Source organism: Zeugodacus cucurbitae, chromosome 5 (genome assembly GCF_028554725.1).
Source record: "Zeugodacus cucurbitae isolate PBARC_wt_2022May chromosome 5, idZeuCucr1.2, whole genome shotgun sequence".
NCBI lineage: Eukaryota > Metazoa > Arthropoda > Insecta > Diptera > Tephritidae > Zeugodacus > Zeugodacus cucurbitae.
The window spans coordinates 7,380,117-7,403,757 of NC_071670.1; the positions used below are offsets into that span (position 1 = coordinate 7,380,117).

The 23,641-nt window shown below is 29.9% G+C and overlaps 2 protein-coding genes across 6 annotated transcripts in view; one reads left to right on the forward strand and one right to left on the reverse strand.

Moving 5' to 3' along the window:
- The window catches only part of LOC105218490 (optomotor-blind protein), a 243,750-nt gene that overhangs the window by 145,196 nt on the left and 74,913 nt on the right, over nucleotides 1–23,641 (forward strand). The gene's annotated exons all lie outside the window — the stretch shown is intronic.
- Nucleotides 1–23,641, reverse strand: part of LOC128922326 (uncharacterized) — a 323,101-nt gene that overhangs the window by 63,712 nt on the left and 235,748 nt on the right. For both annotated transcript variants that reach the window (XR_008471557.1, XM_054232397.1), the window contains exon 5: nucleotides 4,175–4,189. Coding sequence is in view for 1 of the 2 variants with exons in the window: in XM_054232397.1 (XP_054088372.1) it covers nucleotides 4,175–4,189 (15 nt within the window). In the remaining variant the exon portion in view is untranslated. The remainder of the gene's footprint in view (nucleotides 1–4,174; nucleotides 4,190–23,641) is intronic.

A 23,641-nucleotide genomic window follows, 5' to 3' on the forward strand; every position in this document is an offset into this window, starting at 1 on the left:
TAGTGTAGCATACCCCTAGGCGCCTATATTTAAATAATGTCCATTAGAGCAAGCAAATAGCAAAATGTCGCCTCAAAACAAATACAAAAGAGCCAAAAAACAAGTGAACGCATATATTTACCGGTAAAAAAGCATTTTCATGCAAATGAGCGAGAAGAAAAAAAAAAACAAAAAAAAAACTAGGTGTGACTTAGCTGAAAATTTAATTTTGTGCCAAATACTTGATTTGCGTAATTTGCTGGCACCTTGTGTACTTTGAAAGGCGTAATGAATGTTTGTGAGGCATGAATTGTTTGTTGGTTGGTGGGGTGTGAAGAAAATTTTTAGTGCGTTAATTCTAATAAAAGTGGGCAAAAATGGCATTCGAATGTGGTGGTGAGAAAATTTTTCGTTTTTGTAGTACAGCTGGAGGTAAATGTCTCCAAAAAAGTTTGATATTTTACATATTCGAAAAATTAAAAAAAAAAAAACAAATTAAAATAAAAAATTAAGAAAATATTCATAATTAAAAAATAAAAAAATCTATAAATATGTTATTAATAAAACTTATTAAAAAATTACAATAAAATTAATAAAAATACTATTTAAAAAAATTTCAAATCAAAATAATTTTTTGTTTAATTTAAGCTTTTTTATCAATAAATTTAATAACTGCACAAAAAAATATTTTACTAAAAAAAATAAAAAATTTATATATGAAAATTTTAAAAATTATGAGAAAGTATGAAATATAGAAAAAAAATTTAAAAAACTTGAAAATCGAAAAAAGTTTCAAAACTAATGAAATTTAGTTTCTTCTTTCTGTGGCAGTTTTTCCAAAATAAATATCTAAAAATATTTCTATACTGAAAACGATTTTTTCAAAACTTTGAAAATTTATTAAAATTAGAAAGAAATCAAAAAAAAAATTTATTTAATTCAAGTTCTTTTATCAAAAAAATTTCATAATCCAACAAAAAAAAATTTTTTACTAAAAATTTTTGAAAATATATGCAAATTATTAAAAAGTCAATCATTTTAAAAACGAAAAAAATTTTAAAACTAATGAAATTATTTTTCTTCTTTCTATATCTATTTCGTCACAATACATTTCATAAAATATTTCTATATAGAAAAAGATTTTTTCTAAATTTTGAAAATTTATTAAAATTAAAAATAATTTGAAATAACATTTTTACAAATATTTTTATAATGAAAATGAAAATTTCACTGAACTTTTTAAATTTATTAAAATTAGAAAAAAATTAAAAAAGGTTAGTTAAAATAAAAAAAACTAAATATTTTTTTCTTCAGATTTCAATTTTTCAAGGTTAAAACTCTCCCAAAATGTCAATATTAGTTTAAATTTGTTTTTTGCACGTAAATAATACAATTTGCGTGATCGAACGTCTTCTCAAATAAAAAAAATTCCAAAAAAAAAATTTAGAAATTTTGAATTTTTAAATTTTTTTTTACATTTTCAAATAAATTTAAATTTTAAAAATTTAAAGAAATATTTTAAAAAATTTTAAAAACAATTTTTTTTCTTAACAAATTTTAAAAATGTAAAAATTTTTTTTTTTTAATTTTCAACTGCAAGAAAATATTTTTATAAAAAATAAATTCAAAAATGTTGCATATACAAGTGTCCAGCATAACAAGCATCACTTGCGCTTGGTCACTCCAAGTCATTCACTTTAAGCCCCAACATAATTGCCACATTCATTACCATGATATGATCATGTAGTACAACTCAATTAGCCAAAGAGACACATACGAGGTCCAACACACAACAAAACAAAAACAAAAATAAGAACAAAAGTCCAAACAAGACTTTGAAAATGATTGAAGCTGAGATGATGAGAAACAACTTAATATGCAGGAAAAGAAATAATAACAACAACAAACAATTACTTTTTGTTGTAAGCAAACCTTTTTGGCATTAAAAAGGAAATATTTATGTGTTTGTGTGGAGGCGCCACATACGAAACCGCACCGAAAATGATTCGACTGCGTGCAGCGTAATTACTTTTGTGTTGCAACAACAAACAGTTAGCAGTGAAAGTAGGCGCTGGGCAAGGCAAGCTGAAGCTGCCTGCTGCAGTAACGATCAGCTGCTTTGTTGTTTGTTGTTGTTAGTGTTGCTACATAGATGCACCTCCTGCGGCTAAAATGCCACAACTGTCTGTCGCATGAGTGACTCATTAAGCCGAGCCTGCTATGGAGAGTGTGGCCCAAATGTTGCACAAACGAGTAGTTGCATACAATTGTTGTTGTACTTTATTTGTTGTTGCACTCCATTTATGTGAAGACAAATTCTAATTGTATGAGAATGCCTGTTTTGCGGTTGGCCATTGTGCAGCGACAGCGGCTCAACAGTGGCCCGGTGATAATGAGCGTAGGAGCGCTGCTGCACAGCGGGCGCAGGCGTCTGTTGACAGGCAGTAGACAAATTCGTTGAATAGCCTGAGCGAATAAGGGAAGACAAGAAGATTACAAGGAGATGGTAGAAGAAAGTTAGTAAATAACTGGCGTTTTCGAAGACAGTTGACAGCAAACTAGCACCGCATGCTGCGCTTAGGGTCCTTTCTGCGCCCACAACAATTGCGCTGTCGGCGGCATCAAAGTGGGAATTGCCGCGCGGTGTTTGTAAATAAATCATAGAGTGCCTTGGGAGGCTGGTACTAGCAGTTGGGATACTCGTGAGACTGAGAGTATGCCGAAAAATTGCAGTTTCAAAAATATTCGAAAATAAAAAGTATGAAATCATATTTTTTCTTAATCTAGTATATTTCGAAAAAAAAATGTGAAAAATAATTTCTAAAAAAATTTTGAAAAAATGTTTTTGAAAATATTTTTGAAAAACATAATAAAAAAACTTTAGAAATACTTCTGAAAATAAATTTTAAAGAAATTTTTGAAAAATATTTTGAAAACAAATTTTTTAAAAATATTTTTGAAAAGTTTAGAAAAATACTTTTGAAAAAAAAAATATTATTTTAGTATTGAAAAACTTAAAAAAAAATAGTTTTGAAAATAATTTTTGAAAAATGTTTTTGAAAATAAAGTTTTGAAAATAATTTTTGAAAAATATTTTTGAAAATAAATTTTGAAAAATGTTTTTGAAAAAAAAAATTTGAAAAAGTTTAGAAAAATACTTTTGAAAACAGATTCTTTAAAAATATCGGAATTGTTTAAAAAATACTTTTCGGAAAAATATGAATAAATTTAATGTTTGTGTCTTTAAAGTGACCCATTTCGACATAAAAAATTATAAGAAAATAAGAATTTAGGGAAAAGTTAGACATGAAACTCCCATGCATATAATTGTGTATGTTAACATGGAATTAAATGGTCCAACAATAGAAATTAATGTCAACTATGGCAACCCCCTGCTGTTCAGACTTCAACGTACGGTCGGCAGAAGAAAAGTAACCAAAAGAAAGCAAGCTGAAATTCTTTTTGGGGGAAATCTTAAAGGAAACCAACAAAACCGAGCTCGGATTTGGGGCGTATTGCGTCTTAAAGTGAGCAACAAAGCGCAGGACAAAAAGGTAGTAAGCGCTGAGTGTTTGAGGTAAAGAGTAGGCTAAGGGTAAGTAGATTTATTTTCTTTTTTCGAGGGCGTAGCTGAAAGGCGTACCGCCACAATGGGATTTGTGTTAGGGAAAAGGTACTCAGCAGGGATAATTTCTTTTGAAATTAAAATGTGGCAAGTAAGACGTAGTTGGAGGACTGTAAGCAGTAGTAGGAATGACAAATTTCTGGAGCGTAAGGGGAAATTTAATTTTTCGAAGATATTGCAGGGATGTGAGTTATGTGTGAGGAGTAAGGTGGAGCGCAATACAAAGTTAGAGTAGGCTCAGATTCTAAATAAAATGAAAAAAGTACAATATTTTCGTAAATTCGAAAAACTATGAAAAAATTATGATAACATTTTTTTAGAAATGTTAAAAATGGTAAAAATTTTTTGTAAGATAAAAAAATATATGTAAAATTTTTAAATACAATATTTTTGTAAAATCTGAAAAAATATTTTCGAAAAATCTTGTATTAAATCCTTTCACACAGACTCCTTAAAATTCTATAAATAAAATTTTTTACAAAAAATTTGCTAAAAATGTATGAAAAAAATACGAAAAAAATATTTTCTAAAAATTTATTTATGATTAAATTTTAAAATGTTTGAACTTACCAGATTAATTTTTATCTGAAACGAAAAAAGAAAAATGAGTGCTGAGACCTTTTTACAAAAAAAATATAAAAGTTAAAAAAAAATTGGTTAAATTTTACAATAATTATTATCCAAACTAAAATATTTATTTTAAAAATTTATTAAATACTTCAAAAATTAAAAAAAAAATGCAAACGATTTTTAGAAATTTTTTATAAAATAATTGAAGAATTTGTTTTTGATTTCATTTAATTTCCAATTTGCAAAAATAAATAATTATTATTTCTTCTTCGACACTTAAAAAAAAAATATGAGATTTTCTATCAATTAACCCTTTTACGCATTCGCCCGCAACACCTGCTCATACGCTTGAGCGCATGCTAAGAGAGCGGGCAACCGGCTTTGCATTGTCACAAAAATCGTTTGACATCATTTACCAATCTTCTAACATTTTTTCTATTTTCTTATTTTTTTATCTAATTTTTTCTTATTTTTTTCACCTCCACACCGCCGCTAATCCACTTCCAGCTGCTTAGATCTCCTATCTGCAGCCATATCAGTTACCACCTTTGTCAGTACACGTGTACTCGAGTGTCATTGCCTGTGTGTGCCGCTGACAAAACGTTCGCTGCCGCTCATCATCACTCACCATTGTGAGCGAGCACTCAAGCGGCTGTCAATTGTCAATTGACAATTGTCATTTACCGCCGTTGAGTGTGCCTTTTTCGGGCGGATTTTCTTTAAAGACAGATTTCTTTAACTATTTGTTGTTGGAATTTCATCTTTTCCTTCTTTGTGGTAACTGCGCAACCGCACCGTTAAGTGTGTTGTTGTTGGGGAAATCTTTTCAGAAAAGTCTACAAAGGCTTTGGGTGCTCAAAGAAAGACTTCAAATGGCGCTAGCGCGAGGTAATTGACAAAAAATTGGGGGCGTGCGGTTGTAGAGAGAAGAGAAAGAAAGTAGAGTGTTTGGCAAAACAATAAAATTGCGAAATAAAAATATAAAAATTTTCAAGTGAAAAAATTAATTTTCATAAATATTTCAAAAACATTTTTTAGCTTTTAAAATACATTTTTTAAAGAAATTTTTAAATATTTTTTAAAAAATTTTAACAAAATTTTCAAAAATATTTTTTTATCAATAAAAAATAATGATATGAAGTTATTAATTTGAAACAATAATTTTTTAAATAAAAAAAAATAATAATTTTCAAAATGAATTTTAATATTTTTAGAAAAATTAATTTTGAATTTTTTGTGCTTTTTTTTATAAAATAATTTAAAATTTTTATTTTAATTTAATTTTTTATAATTTATTTTTTTAAGAAATTTAAATTTTTTTAATTTTTTTTCGACATTATTTTCCAAAGAAAAATTTTTAAATTAGTAAATTATTTTTTTGCTTCAAAGCAAATTATACTCCAGAGAATATAAGTTTGCCAAACTTATTTCTGCGATTTATTTTTGTCCATAAAATCTCATATTTATCAAATAAGTGTCAGCAAACTAACCGCAAATTAACGCTCGCATGAAATTTTTCGATAAAATTCCCGAAAAAAACCAACGAAAATCCGTTTGTGGTTAGAAAAAATGTGTATGCGGCAGCTAAAATGACATTCCAATATTACTTGCGTATTACACTTGTGCATTGTACATACGTATGTATGTGTGTATGCATGCGAGGGTTTGGCAACTTTGTTGTTGTTGTTTGTTTAACAAATATTTGCATAGTGTGTTTGCTTACAGTTGTGCGCTGTGGTTGTGAAATTTAAGTAGCTTAATGGCGCTACAAAATCAGCGTGCCACAAAACAAAAACAAAACGGTCAACAAAGCAAAAATGAAAGCAAGCAAAATAATACAGTGCAGAGTGTACGTAGGAAGCAGAAGATGCGGCAAATAAACAGTTGTTGGCGTTGTGGAAATGTCAGTGCACTTGCTGGCGGTTTGAGTTGCATGAATATTTGTTTTTTTTTTTTGCTTTTAGTTTTGTGTGGCAGCAAGTTGAGTGCGTGTATTGAATGAAACGCATAAGTAAATATTTGTTGAACTAGGCAGTTGGTGGCGGAAAAGTCGTTGGGGCAGTTGAAAGAATTGTTTTTTGACTGAGATTTCCACATTTTGTAGTTGTGGCAGGCGAATTCAACTAATTATTTCAATGGTTTAAAGAAAAAAATTTTATTTGAGGGCTTTGAACTTATTTTTTTATATTTATAATGAAAAAACGAAAACATGACAGTTCGATAAATTGGCTCACGTGAGTTTGTCAAACCTAATGCTGCTAATCTGTTAAGAATACTTTGAAAACTAGCCATTACAATACATTAGTATAAAATATTTGAACAAAAAACGAAAACATGACAGTTCGATAAATTGGCTCACCTGAGTTTGTCAAACCTAATGCTGCTAATCTGTTAAGAATACTTTGAAAACAAGCCATTACAATACATTAGCATACAATTTTTGCTCAAAATTGTCGATATTTAAAAAAAAAAAAAATTCATGACAACTCGATAACACAATTTGTAGGGAGTCAATGCGCAAATTTTTCTTAATATTTAATGTAAATACATGTTAAAATGTAAGCTCAATCATTTACAAACATTTGTAACTTATTTTTAGATTCCTACATACGAAAAATGGCATTACATGACGGTTCGATAAATTAGAATTAATATTAACAAGAAAATTATTTACAGATAAGATACATATTGTTGTAATAGAATGCAAACACAATCTATTTCTACGTTTTTAATTACTTAAAAAAATTCATGACAGTTCGATAACCAATCGATAACTATATTGACACTTCGATAGCAATTCAGTAATGCACAAAGAACTTTAGTAAAATGACTAGCACCATGTTCTCCATGTATGTCAGTGTTTATTCTATAAAACACGTCCAAAATCATACGTGACACTTCGATAACTGTTACTATATTGCCTAGTACCGCTACACAAGCACTCTTTTTGAGAGATATAGCAGCTAAATATGTTCAAATATGCGCTTGTGTAGATATTTGACTTCTTTTTTGGCTATTACTTCAAAAATTTAACTCATGACAATTCGATAACAACTGTCAAACAGGAATAAAACACCGATGACTTAATTTTTAAGATACATTAGATGTTACTTGACTTTAAACACCTATAAAACAGCATTAAAAATACATTTAGCATATATAAATGATGTATTACTAATCGATAATATGATTTTTATCGATATTATATTCACAAATATATATATATTTTTTACTATAATATTTATGCTACCTCGATAATACTGTAAATAAGTCCCTGACTGCTTTTTTGTGTGCTTATTTGGGATAATAATTTGCATACATGTAAGAATGACAATTCGATAACATGCCTTATATGGTATAATATTTGTTCATTTGAAAGTAGAAAGAATGGCTTTGAGCTGTACATTTCAACTGTATTGAGACTTTAACGCGTATAATTTTATTTGAACATGTAAAAATTCATATATAAAGGTTCCATGACATATCGATAACTTTACTAGAATGTAGTTTCCGATAAATTTTAGCAATTTTAATTAAAAATTTTGTTATTTTCAGTTTATTATATGTTTTTAGCATATTTTGAATATATTTATAATTAATTTTCGGTGTCTTTTCGTTGTCATTTTCAAATGAGACGCACACATGACAATTCGATAACTTCTTTTTTTGGAAATTATCAATAATTTCATTATATTTTTTGAGCTTTTTATGTTCTTCCAAGAGTTAGCAACGAAATTTTTGTTGTTTCTTCTAACTCCAAATCAAATGAGACTCATACATGACAATCCGATAACTTCTTTACTTTCGAAATTATCAATAATTTCATTACATTTTTTGAAATGTTTGGGTTCTTCCAAGAATTAGCAACGATATTTTTATAGTTTCTTCTAAATCCAAACCCCACAAATGTCAGCTCTTCCACCATAATTTACTCCCTCAATGCCCCGAAATCTGAAACCCTCCAAATATTTAATGCCAACTAAAGTATAGTAAAATATTTGTATGAGCCAAATGAATGTCAACTAAAGCAACAACAACAAAATCACACAACACAACAAGAGATTATATTTTGTTAAGCAACAACAACAACAACAACACCACCAACATGGTGCTAAAACTAAAGGCCAGTAGCTGCTAAGACGAGTCTTTTTTTGTGTTTCTTGTCAAGCCCAAACTAAAGTAGGGACCCAAAGTAAAATGGTTAGTGAATGAATGTCAAGCGTGTTGAGTGAGGTAGGAGAGGCAGCAAAATTAATATGCAGCAGTAAAACCGGTGGCAATGGCGGCTAATAATGAGACCCGTACACACACACACACATGGATGAGGTTATAAAGCAATAAATGACAAAAGTGTAAAAACGAGCAAGAAGTTGACGCTAAAGAAGCTGGAACTTGAAGGTAAAAGCAACAAGAAGAAAATACAAAAATGTAAAAAATAACAACAACCAAGAAATAAAATAAAATAAAGAAACAACAACAATAAAAAAATAAAATAAAACAACAACAAATGATGATGAGTGGAAAAGAGCAAAATTTACTTGCTGGCAAAGCAACAACGACAATTACAACAAGTTTATAAAACAACAACAACATAAAAAAATCAAGACTAACTAAAAAAGTTGCTGATACGACAGAAAGCAAAAAATAACAATAAGTTAAAGCAACAACAAAAATACATTACAATAACAACAACAATTAAGGAAAATAACAACATATGAAAAATCTGACTTAACCACAACAGTAGTTGCAGCTTGTTGACAAAGCAACAAGAAAATAATATAAAACAACAATTTTTTCGACAACAACAACAAACAACAAATTAAAACAACAAAAGATCCGAAAAAATCTGAAAATCAACAACAAAAACGACATTAATGCGAACAAAGCAAATACCGCCGCCACCAAATGGTTGACAAAACTGCAATGCAAGCAAAGACTACTTAAGTAGTCTCCACTGTGCTACCGTATCGCTGGCTGTGGCGGCTGTGGCAAGTGTGCAAATAAATGCTGATGATGGAAGGACTGGACCCGAAATGACTATGTGTTATGGCGGCGCCGGCGTCAGCGCGCCTATTAAAACAAAGAGATATTAAGAAGAATAAAAAAACAACAAGAACAAACAAAAATCACAACAATTTATATATATGCGGCCGTGTGAAAGAGCGCGCTGCAGCAAGTGTACGGCCAAAACGCAAGTGATGCCACTATACCAACAAACAGTTGAAGTTATGTGTCATATATGGCAGACAGGAAATTTGTATTTGCCAACTATTTGCCAAGCAGATAAAGTGATTTTCATACAACAACAACACGGCAAGTGTTTGTTGAACAAAGTGGGCATTTATTTTTGAGAGTATGGGAAAAAACAACAAGTAGTTAGAAAAATGCAGAAATAAACACAAAACAACAACAACATATAAATACAACAAATACAAGCATAGCTAAGCATTAACTGTGTAAATAAAAAAAAAATGAATTTGAATTTTTTGAGACTTTTGCTGACTGCCGCGCACAGCCTGCGGGCAACAAATATTTAAATTCATATTTTTTTGATTTTAAATTTTTTTTTATTTCAAAAAGCTGCATATTTTTTTTCGGTGCCAGTGTGGCGCGTAAAGCCTGGTAGCCGCCGTGAAGGTGTCTGGCTGTCACCTATAAGCGGCTAAGTAGGGTAAGAAACAGTAGAAAAAAATTTAAAAAAATTCAAATAGCCAACAACAACAACATGAACTGCTGAAAACTTGAAAATAATATAAATGATTGTTGTTGCAATGCAAACTTTCGTTTATTTATGATGGCGCTACATAAAGTAAGCGTTTGTTTGACGCCATTTAGGCCCTTTTCTCTCCAATTCAAGCTCTGCTGTCGGCTGTCGCAACTATTTATTTGCTGTTTCAGCAGCCCGAAATCAAAATCTTTGTTTGTTTAATTGTGTGTGCGTGTGTCGCAAGCGTTGGCGCCAGTGTCACTTAGTTTTGTGGCTACCACATTACACAAATAAGCGTTGTAAATATAAAAGTGAAAATATTTAATGAAGACAAATGTGTGTGTTTTCGGAGGCTGGGAGATAAGCGCTGGTTAGGAAATATGTACATACGTTGATAAATTATGTTCACAATAAAGAAATAAATATAAATAAAATGGAAGTGGTTTAAGTGGGAGATGCTGATTTAGATGAACGTAAAAAAATCCAAAAAACTCAAATATTGAAAAAAAAAAAATAAATTAAACAAAAATTATTTAAAAACAAAAATAATAAAAAAAAATATTAAAAATTGTTATTAAAATATTAAAAAAATAATACAAAGTAAAATTTAAAAGAATTAAAAAAAAAATTATAAAAAAGAATTATTAAAAAAAAAATTTTATAAAAATTTTGCTTTAAAAAATAATAAAAAATAAAATTAAAAACAAAAATTATAAAAAAATAATTTTATTAAATAAAAAGTGCTTATAAAAATTTTGCTTTAAAAAAATATTAAAAAAATTTAAAAACAAAAATTATAAAAAATAATTTGGTTAAAAAATTAAAAAAAAAAAAATCTTATTAAAAATTTGCTCTAAAAATTAAAAAAAATAATAACAATAAATTTAACAAAAAATTATAAAATAAAAATTTATTGAAAAACAAATATAAAATATAATAAATAAAAAATAAAAAATAAAAAAGGAAGCAAAAATGCATAATTTTTTAAATTAAATTAAAAAAATATTAAAAACTAATTGACTAAAATGGGGTAAAATGTACTTAAATAAATTATGCTCTAAAAATTCAGAAATATTAATATCAAATAATACTAACTTTATATGTATAAAAAAAAATAATTTAATAAAAATTATTGAAAATTAAAAACCAAAAATTGGTCATAAAATTTTGCTTTCATTAATTTTTTTATTAATCAGATTTTAAAATTATATTAAAAAAAATTATTTAATAATTAATTAAAAAGTATTAAAAAATAATTGAGAAAATGGGAAAATCCACAAGTTTACGTTAAAATAATATTTTAAACAAATTAAATTTTAAATAAATTAAATTTAAAAATACATACAAAATTTAATTAAACAAATTAAAAACAAAAAATTCTTCAAAAAAATTTTACTTCCATTATTTTTTTTAATGAAATTAATTTATTTTTTATTGAAAAAAAAAAAATTAATAAATTAATATTAAAAAAAAAATGCGAAAGTGGGGAAAATCTTACTTAAAACATTTTTCTATTTTAAAACTAAATACAAAATATATTTGAAAAAATTAAAAACAAAAAAACGTAATTTAAATGTTGCTTCCATTATTATTTTTAATTACATTAATGAAAATAATTAAAATGTAACTGAAATAAATTTAAAAAATAAATTTAAATTTAATTTTGCTTTAAAACTTAAATTATTTAAAAATGTTAAAAAAATAATAATTAATTAATAAGCAAAAATAATTGATAAAAATAAAATAAGTGAAAAAATTAAAAAAAAATCAAATTTTAATAAAAAAAATAATAATTGGAATAAAAAAATAAAAACTATAATTGAAAAATGGCGGAAAAATCCGTCTAAAAAATTTATTTTCATTAAATTTTCCAAGAAAACTTCTTTTACAATTTTCATGAAAATTAAATTTTTTTTGAAATTTTCATTAAAAAATATTGATGTATTGATTATATTTTATTTTCTTTATATATATTTGTTTATTCTTTTTTTCTTTAATATTTTTTATATTTGTTAAATTTTTATTTTTATTTTTTAATTTTTTTTCCTTATTTAAGTTACATTACTCGCTACTGTTCATATTTCTAAAAAATTGTTGTTGTTGTTGTACTTAAAATCCACACTGCACACATTCAGCATAGAAATGCGATACTTTTGCGCAAACGAAAAAAAAAATTGCGCTGCCTAACCACAAGGTGCTCGTATCATAATAATACTTTTTGGCATTATTTTGGGCGCATTCGCAGAGAGAAGGCAGCATGTATAAGCATGTCGCTAACCGCAAAACATGCAGCAAATGCTATTTCTTTGATATTTTTTGTAGCAAAGCAAGCAAGCAATGAACTTCCGGCGCGCAGCCAAAAATTTATGTGAAAATAATATATTTCTGTGGCAAAAAATTCACAAAATTCGCAGATATTAAGCAAAAATCGATAGTAGCAACCGCAAAAGATTAAAAATAAAAAATTCAAATGAAAAATATTGCCAGCAACACTGAAATATTTTCAACACCCATTACGCGCAATAAAAGACATTAGTGCTTGTAATCTAAATGAAATCACCAGAAAAAGTTCACTAACCTCAACAACTAAAATTAAACGAGTTTAATTTGTTTTAATTTGATTGCATATTTATCAGCTGAGCGCATTCGAGCGAGTGAATCGAGTGAAATTAATGCTAGAGTGCCGTAAAGCACGCAAGCCTGGCCGGCAATAGCAACAACAAACAACTAATAAAACATATTATTAGCGCGAAAGTAACTAAAAAGCAACAAAAGCGTAAAAAACAACAACAACTCGGACACACAAACATTTCAAGTTAATTAATTGAAAAAATTTGTCGGAAAAAGCAAAAAAAAAGTCGAAAACTGCGCGTCACTGAAGGGAAACACAAGCGAGCGTAGCATACATTTAGGCGCGCGATGGCGTTTTCGCTGCCAAGTAGTCGGAAATTAATTGCTGTCAAAGCTAAACAAGACAGCGCTATATGATAAGCGTGTCGAACTAGTGTGACTGTCACCGCAACGTTTCTGCCGCATTTTTCGGGCGCGAGCGCCAAAGCAATTTATGCAACCTCAAATGCGCGTTGACATTTTTATTGACTGACAAATGTCATTTACGCGCCATAAGTCACTAGCATATGTGGAGCAACAAGAATTTTGGAGCGCGCAAGTGGCTAGAGTACAATTACAAATATGGATTCCATAGAGAAAATGTTGCTTTTGAATATGTTTTGTTATTTGTTGGTGTTGTTGTTGTTGTTGTAGTCGCACAGCGACGCATAATATCTTTTTGACATGCGAAATTGATGTCAACGCTCATTAGCCTACTTACACATTAGGTGACAATTGCGTAGCAGTGCGTGGTGGGTGCAAAATCAAAGCATACCTCAAGGGGCAGTTGGCTTTAAGGGCTCATAACTTAGGCAATTTTTCGTGGATTTTTGTGAATACGGTGTTGTTGGAAAGCTGGCAGTTTGGGAAAATGAATGTAATGAAATTGTGTATAGTTGACATATACAATTTTGGAGAAAAGTGTGAAAATTTAATATAAGTCCTTTAAAAAATCAATTTTTTCAATAAAAAATGCATAAGTCGAGTTTTGAAATGAGTTAAAAACTTAAAAAATATAATAATAAAAATAATAGATGAAGTTACACAATTTTTGTAGTAAAACAATTTTTTGAAAAACAAAAAAATTTGAAATTTTTATAAATTTTTGATTTTTTTTTTTAATATTTTTATAAATATTAATATTTTCCTCTAAAATTACTAAAACTGCAAATATTTTAAATTTTTTTTTTCATTTTACGATAACAAACTATGCCATAGTCCCCTCTTTCTGTCAAATTTTTGCCATTATACACCGTTTTATAAAAAATATTAATATTTCAATATTTTTTCTACGTTTAAGTTTGTTATTTTTGTTTTTCATTTTCTACATTTTCTAACCTCACTTCAATTCACAACTGCGCAAAAAAATGGACTCTTCTTCTGTCTAATGCATTGTGTTACATGTTCATCGCACTTCTGACATGATTTTGGCGTGTCAATTTTCACCTCAGGTGTAATGAAAAACCTCTAAACAACAACAACAGATATGCATTTCATGAAAACAACATCAACAAAAATGTGTAAATAGTGTAAAACGCTAGACAACTAGACATGTCGTGACATGCGTTAGAGCGCTGTCAGGCGAGTGAAAGCAACGAAGCGCGACAAAATGCAACTGAAGTGCGAAAAAGGCAAAAAAAAATAGATAAAAAATAAAAAACAAAATTAAAACTTAAAAGAAAAATTTAAAAATTTTTTTTTCTTAAAAATTAAAAAAAAGATATTAAATAAAAAATTTTTAAATTTTCAAAAAAAAAAAAACAAAAAAATTATAAATTGCTTGTAAGCAAATTTTTTTATAAAATATTTTTATAATTTTTTTTTGAATTTAAAAAAAAAAACATTTTTTATTTAATTTATTTTGATTTTTCAAAAAAAATATTTTTTTATAGAATTTTCTTCAAATTTTTATTTTTTTTTATTATATTTTCTTCGCTCTAATTTTCCTAACACGAAACTGTACAAGTACATGGCTGCCACATTTTAATTAATTTATTTTTTTTTTGTAAAATTACAACATGCCATATTAACGTTATCTGCCTTTTGGTGTCACAAACATGCACAATGACAACAACAAAAACACTTACAATGCAAAATATTAAAAAAAAAATAACTAAAAAGTGATATTTTGCGCGTTGAAAATGCTTCTGTGTTGCATATCTGTAAGTGTCAGATAATGTTGCATGTGTGGCATGTGCAAATAGCTATAGATCTAAATTTTCCAACACACATGTATACACCTACACAGCCAGCGCGCTGAAGCAGAACAGTATTCGCATGCGCTTTTCCCCAAAAAAGGCATGAATGACACACAACTACTACAACAAAAATGCATACATGCAACAACAACAAAAAGTACACAACAACAACTGCAACAAATGATTTTTAGCGCGAACGCGCCAAACGGAACGACAACGAAAAACACTTTACTTAATCACCTCGTTAATTAACGCAAATAACCGTGAGCGACAACAACAAATTGTGATAATATAGCAAAATCAACAACAACAACACAGTCCATATAGTATGCGAAAGCAACAAATTCATTGCAAACAATAACAGCGAAGTTGGAAAATCACAGTGATATGATAATCGCGCACACAATCAAAAAATACAACAACAAAAATAATAACGGTACATTTTAAAAGCTCATGTCATTTTCAGCGGAAAAGACAACAATAACAATAACCGTATTTATAGAATAAAAAAAGTGTAGCAGAAACAACAACCGACGGTGCATTTTCGGAGAATTAGAATAATAATAATAAATATAAATTTGAATTCGCCGAATGAAAGCTCTTTTTTTGTATTTTGATAAAAAATTAGTGAACAGTAAAATTAATTGCGTCAGGGATTGGTTACTGGTGATTTTAGCGCAAGAGTTACACTAAACAATGAAATTTTAAGCAAATAATGCGAAAAAAGCTTTGGGGCTTTCACTGATTTTCTGTTAATGAAAGCCAGAATGGTTAAAATATTTATAACAAATAGTTTTACTGTTAAAAACAACATAAAGAACTATTTTACTACAAAAAAGTGTAAAAGAGCTTTTGAGCTTTCACTTATTTGGTTTCTTGAAACAATAAATTCAATAAAAGTCTAAAAAGAAAGAATTAGAACTTTTATAAGCAAAAAACATGTAAAAAATAGCTGTTGGAGAGTTAGAAAATTATTAGTTAGAAGTTAGAGCTTTCACTTCTCATGTTCAGTTGAAAAATATCCTAAAAGCTTTGAGCTTTAGAGTTATTATTTCAAAAAACTCAATTTACTAATGCTTAAAACAATATAAATTATAATTTTTGGGAAAATTGGTTACAAGAGCTTTTGAGCTTTCATCATTTTATGTTTTTAAATTCAAAAAAATCGTATAAAATATTAGTTAATTGAGGTTATACGATAAAGAATATGTTTTATGTAGATATTTTACTTGAAAATATACGAAAAGCTTTAGAGCTTTCACCATTTTTAGTAAAAAAATGTTATATATTCTATTAGGATGACGTGAATTCAACATTTTTTTGTAAGAATCCTTAAAAATTTTATCAAACTAAGAAAATGTCAACCATCTTTTAAGCTTTCACGCATTATGAAAGCTTTTAAATACTTAAATGGCAAATAAATGAATTTTAACGTACTTTTCGGCCACCAAACAACAATATTTCTTACTGCTGCCTAGTTTACCGTTCAATAGCTTCTTCATATACTTTCTCAACAACACACAGCTCATTTTATTGATGACTCCTCACTTAATTAACTCATTTTCGTGCGTCGCTTAAATAAGGTTATCTGCCGCTTAAGTTGACATTTATCTCTTTTCTCTATGAGGCTAATGACTTATTTTCCAAAATCTCAGACAAAAATCTAATGAAGTCGCCTGCAACTACATCAATGGATCTTTTTACCGTTTCTCTCCCTTTACTATTTTCGTCGTCGTCGTCATCGCAGTAACTTGTCACACGATTGCCTTTGTTTGTGCATAAAGGTCACCAACGGTTGCCTATTAAATGCATTTGGTAATAAATATTTAAATTTCCCGTGTCATTAGCGCTGCATTAACAGACTCGGAACAAAGAAATCTCATAGAAGAATAGGAATTTAAATATATAAAGATAATAAAACAGGTAGTTTACATAAATTTCACTTTGTTGTACATGGACTACCGTTGAAAAATGTTTGTTAATTTGGTTGCATTACTAAGCGGAGATTATAATTAGTTGCGCCGCAACGACAACAGGTCCCAGTACCAGTACGCTTAAGACTTGAGAAAAAGAGAGAAGAAAGAATTTTCTAAAAGGGTAATACCGGGTGGCCCTCATTAGTGGCTCTTAATCAATAAGTATAAAAATGAAAATCACGTTGAATGTGCAGTTGAAAGCCTCTCTTAAATGCATAGCGTCTTGGTGGTCGCTATTAAATATTTGTGATTTTTTATGTTAAAATGTATAGGTGATGTCGCCGTGGAAATTAAGATAAAATTAAATTTATTATAGAATATATGAAAAGCACTTTATTAACTGTACGTTAAAAGCATATAGTTGATAAAATTCTAATTTTTATTACTTAATGTAAATATTTTATATAAACAGCTAAAGTGCTACTGTGCGTTAACAGTTAGTTTGATTTGTTAAAAGTGCTAAGAGCTTTCATTACAGTTAGAATGATTTCATAATATACTTAGAATAGTAGCTTCATACTTGATGGCAGCAATTATGGTAACATAAATTATAAGAATCATCAAATGTAAAACAAAAAGTACTTTAAAAAGCAAATGAAGGCTTTGTGAGTGGCATGAAAAAGCTTACTAAAAACAATTTCAGCTGTCTTAAATAAGCTTTCGAGAACGTAAAAAATAGTCAAACTAAGCTTTTTTCGAATTCATATAATATTTGTGAAAGCTTCGTGGCTGTAGTCAAACTTATATGAGACTTCATTTTCCACACTTGTGAAAGCTTTAATAAATATAAATAAACAGATTTTATTTCTAACAAGTGATTTTTAGCGAGCTTTCATGATTTATGCAAACTTAAGAGCTTTCACATATATGGAGTAATGAATTAACGATTTTAAAAATAAGAATACAAGTGAATTTTATGTGCATATAATATAAATAGCATCCAATTCAATATTTTCTGAGTATTTGTAGAAACATGATTTAACTTTTAAGTGCTTAAGGAACTTTCACTTATTTGAGTGAGTCACAAAAATGCTTAAAATTATAAGTTGCTTTATCTTAGACAATAATTTTTATATTATTACAGTGAAGAAGTTATGAATTCATTTAAAAAGCTTTAACACTATTACTAGAGAAGCTTTTCCACAGTTCTTGAAGATGATTTTGTGAATCATTAGAAATAATTTGATGAAAATTACTATAACTTAGCAGAGTTCTCAGTACAATTTTATTTTAAAAAGAAAATAAGAAAATGTCCTCGAAGCTTTCAGAAATTACATACAAAATTAAAATGATTTTTTTCTAGTAATCGCATGAAAATCACTATAACTTAGTGGAGTTCTAGATATAATTGTTTTATAAATACAAAAATAAATTTCCTCGAAGCTTTCTGGAATTATTTAATAAAGGTGAATTATTTGAAATAATTGTGTGAAAATCACTAAAACTTAGCGGATTTTTTAGTATGTTTCTTTCACAAATACAATAAAAAAATGTCCCCGGGGCCTTTAGAAATTATATGTTATCTTTTTTCTTAACAAAAAATCATATTTTTATCTTCCGAATTCCATTGATAACTGTAGAATCAAATACTCTTAGCAAAGATGTTTCATTTAATCTCTTTGCTGTCAGCAATCCATCTGCGTACCACTTATCAAGTGCGGTCTTGCAGACAGCCGTTTAAGTTGCACTCTCTCAAAAAGGTATTATCTGACTGGATATATTACAAAACGTCAATTAGTTAAGGGCATACAAGATTATAAGGACTCAATAAGATTTGCAGCGTAGATAGGGATTATGAGATGGGAAAAAGGGATGGCAGCGCAAGTATAAGAAGTGCAAGAAGAAAACGAAGAATAGGGTATACTTTTGATAAATGAAAAAAGGTAGCAACGCACTTGGGCGCACACAAAGCGGTAGGACAAATTGCTAGCTGGCTACCACACAAATGTATTGCGACAAAAGAAGGAAAGTAAAATATAATAAATGAAAAGTACCGAGTAATAAGGGAAAATTGAGCAGAGTTATAAGGGAAAAAGAAGACGTTGCCGGAAAAATTAGGGGAAAACATATTTACACGCATGAATGGCGAGGCGGCAGTAGCACTCACATGCTACCTGAAGCAGAGTGGTGGCTACACACTGCTCACTATGTATCTTAATGTTATTACAACGCACAGCTGTGCGCATTAGACTGCACGCATGAGGTGGCGGCGGACAAAGCAAGAAGTAGCAGAAGCATTTTTGTTGTTGTGCCTTTCCTGCTCATCCTCAACGAGTATTTGTTTGCATTAACATGCGTCTCATTAATAATATTACAACCATTGTTTGTTATTACTGTTGTTGTTGTTTTTGTAATATTTATACATACTTATTTTTTCTGGTTAAAATGCGATTATGTGGTGATTACATGCTGTGGCAAATAAGCGCCACACACGCCATCGTGCCGCCCGCGCTTGTTTACTTACTGCCTTCATACTAACAAAGCAAGCCATTGTTTTTGTTGTGTTTTTGTAATTTTTAATAATTGCTTGTGTGTGCGCCTTAAATGCAACGTCGTCAAGTCATAATTACCAAAATATTAATGAATTATTTGGAAAACGCGCTGTTGTATGTGCAGCGCGCGCGTGTATAGCGGACGCGTTAGTGCCGCGCTTTCGCGTCACAGTGACGCCACGGCGAGCGCGCGTCTCCTACGAACATATATACATATATATAAAGCGTTGCACTTTTGGCTGCCGTTGTAGCAAGCGCGGATGCGTCAGCTTTAGTAAGCAGCTTAAACTGGTGCGCAGTTGCGCTACAAGACAAGAGAACGCGCGCTAAGTTGAGCAAGCGCGCACCGCAACGCGTGACTGCGCGAGGTGCTGAGGAAACGCGCGCGTCACTCTACTCTACTGCGTTATAAGCACGCGCAACTGCAAGTGTGTGTAATAATTTTTCGGTAAGCGCCATCTTGTTAGCTTCACTGTAGGCGTGCGCTTATGCTTTAAATATGCAGACGATTTTTGGTGGCGCCACCAGCGTCCGAAATTGTCAAATAAATGCATATATTATTAGTTGACGACGCCGCGTCGCGTCGCTTCGCGCGCTGCTGTTGCACATATTAATTGCCGTCAAATGTTGCATACACAAAATATGAATATATAACTAATTTGTTGTTGTAAGAAATAGTGTTATTGTTGTTTAACACGCAACAGTGCGCGTTATAAATTCATTAATTTTGATGTGCGCGCAACTCATTATCCCACAGCGCTTGGCTTTCTTGGCTCGAAATACAAATTCTGAGATTTCATTTCGTGAAAACTAATAAAGCATAAATATTTATAATCTTTTACCAATTACAACAATATATGCCGTAAATATGCGCAGTAAAATTATTGCCGTCGGCACTTGGCGCACTTGAGGAATATGCATTTTGTTGGCTTATTAAGTAATTGCGGCACGTCGCTTCCAGTGAATTTTGTGCTGCACACACATACAGTAAATACAATAAAATGCGTGCCTAAGTATGTGTGTTTGCCCAATGCAACTATGTAGCTGTGCAAGTTGGCTTATCCATAATGCCCCCTGTAGGCATGTTGCACGTACGAACACTTAACGTTTATTACAAATTGAAGAAAAAAATTCTTGTAATGATATTGGCGTTGACATTCATCGAAGGTATGCGCAATTAAATATTAAAAAGGAATGGTATTTCCCCATAATAAAATATAATGTGGTATTTAAAAATGCGTTACAAGTTTAGATTTCCAAGCTAAAGAGCTTTTACTATATACGTTAGTCCTGTACTGTTATTATACCCACAATATGTATCTTATAGGGTCCGTAAGTCGAATATCAGCTAAAAAAATTCAGCAGCTTTCATACACCAAAAGAGCTTTCATAGTTTCCAAAGAGCTTTCACAATTTTTTTTTTCAAAAAACTTTAATTAAGTGCAAATAGCTGTTAATCATAAGGCAGCACTAGTCAAAAGTCTAAAAGACGCCTTAATGATGCCACCAAAAACGCCACAAATTTTGTGGAAGAGTCTTCAAAAAATACAAATAGATATTTTTGAATTTTACTGCAAGTCAGCTAATGTCTAGTACTACGGAATCATACTGCATAATATAAAAAATTAAAATATTTAACCAACCATTATTTGAAAGAGCTTTCACCTGAGCTTTCATATCAGTTAAAATACATCTGTATTTCCTTGCAGTTTTCGACCCAACATAAAGTTTGAGATCATTAATATTACGCTAACTTAGTAAAATTAACATAATTTAGCAGCTTTCATGCGTTTGAAGCTTTCATTCGCGCTTTCACTTGAGTTTATATTTCCTCAGTTCCATATAATTTCCAATTTGGCAACTTTAAAATATCTACAAAGCTTTTTAAACTTTTATAAGTATTAGAATAAATCATTTTAAGCGCTTTCTAGCGAAAAACTAGCATACTAAGCTTTCATTGGAGCTTTCATTAAACTTAAAATTCATACTTTCTGCAGCATTAGTGTTTTAAAAACAATAATAATTATTATTATTATTATAATTATTTGTTTCGATCAACTAAAATTGAGAGCTTTCGACAATTCAAGCTTTTTAGCAAAAATAGCTTTGAAAGCTTTCACTCGCGCTTTCATGTGAGCTTTCATCTGACATAAAATTCATATTTTCTGCAATAATAATTATTATTTACAGTTTAAAGTTATTAAAAATACGAATTTTAATCAAAAGCTGCCTGTGAGCTTTCACCTACACTGCAACATTGCAACTATTTCATTTATTTACATGTTTTCAGTTAAACACATTTATTATTTATTAAGCCTACGGCCGTAAACACTTGTCCAATCGAAAATAGATAATTGTTTTTTTGTTGTGTTTATGCGACATTGCAACAACAACAACAACAAGAAAAAGTGAACTTCTAAAGCACACGCACAAAATAAATCAATTCAAATTACATAATCGTCAATTATTGTTTGGCATAATTGTTTAGTCATGCCACAACTTGTCAGTACAACAAGTTATTGTGTCATTGGCTAACTATGTTGCCACATGTTATTGGTGTTGTTGTTGTTTGTTTCAATGTTTGCAGTATTGTTGCACGAAAATGCATGACATGCGCACTGTGTTGTTGCTATTTGCAAATGCTTTTGCAGTTGTTTTTGTTGTGATATTGTGCGTATTAAATTATTATGCTACGCAACATGAAGTTGCAAGTGAAACGTTGTCAAAGCAATTATTGACAGCTGTATGTGCAACACACACACATATAATACATACAGTTTGTTCTATATGTATATGCGTGCGTTCTCTATGCAAGTTTACACATGCTTGCGTGTATTAACTATGCATGTGGCATGCAACATCACAGAAATATGCATACATCATAATATATAAAATAATTATTGAATGTCGCTAGTGGCAGGTGGCTCAAGTTTTACTATCTATTTACCTTTAGACTGAAGAAAAAAATTCAAAAACTTAGTCCAGCTTAGCTACGAAGGACGTGCAACAAGCGTCACAGCTATGTAGGTAGGCTGTGGCAGGCAAGTTGCTTTGACAGACGATATGCAGATATTTGTATTATAACAAAGTTGTTGTTGTTGTTCGCATGTTGCAAGTATGCAGTAGTTGTTGGGGCAAATACCTAAAGCAAGCCACACACACAACAAAGCGATTACAGTAGTTTGTCATAACTTTTGCCAACAGTTGCATGCCACATATAAACACAAGTAAGTTATATAGGCTCACGAGGCAAACGCTTGTGGCAACTACGGCTTGCCATTTTGATTACAAAGTTGTAAATCGTTGAAGTTTCTGGAAGCAAGCAAGCAAGGAAGCATATAAGCGTGTCTTTGCCTGATCCAAATTGCTTTATAATTGTCATCGATAAATCAAATTGTCGTTAAACTTGCGACAGCGCTACTTGTAGTTGTTGTTGCATGTAGCAAGCACTATACAACGCCAACTGGTATTATACCGACCGTCTTAGTCCGCTCATACATATGGCCACCCATTTTGCCAAATTGAGTTATTAAAAGTTTTAATTGTTCGTCGTCGTCATCGTCAGCTTTGCTAGGAGTTGCAAACGGGGCGTGGCTTATTGTTATTGCCACATGTAGGCATGTATTGGCCAACTAATTGTCGACGATTATTGACTTTATGCCTGGTACATATAATTATGTTAACTCATATACACTTAGTGGTAGGCAATTAATGCGTAAATTGCTATGTAGCTTTTCGTAGTGGGCGTGGTTTGTCATTTTAAATGCCTATAATTTGTGGCAAGTCATTTGGCTAATTGAAAAACTTAATGTGTGGCGCAACATATAGTTAAAGGGAGCCATTTTTAGGTGTGGAGACGGATATTTCAGAAAAAGCTTCCGTGGAGCTTTTGTAAAAAACTCTGATTTTTATCAATAGCAGCAAGATTATATGTGTAGACATGCTTTGACTAAGATTTGTAATAATTTTAAAGTAGTTTGTAAAGAAATTGCAGCAAGGCCTACGGAGCTCTTTCACAGATTTTTGAGGAAATTTTTATTTTTATATATTTATGATAGGAAAGCGATCAATAAAACCATTTTTAGCTTTTGAATTCAAAATATAAAGAAGTAGGCGTCAAAAGCTCATAAAACCTTTATAAGAAATTTATTGATGAAAGCTATATCCAGTTTTCAATGACTTCACTAAATTTTGCTTTATATTATAAAAAGAATAGTTTCTAAAATACAATCAAGAAGCTTTTTATAGCTTTTATTGTTATGTAGAACTGTTTTGTTCGAAAGCTCACTAGTCTATATTTCATATTTTTATAGTAAATACTACTTTCAAAATAAACTAACTCTTTTAAAGCAAACTTTCAACAAAACTTCTAAGTTTTTGTGAAAGCTCCTTTATATGAGTGAAAGCTCTTACTTTTTGAATGCTCTCATAAAATTTTCAAGCAATAAACAACACTCCACATTAATCTATACATTGAAGACATC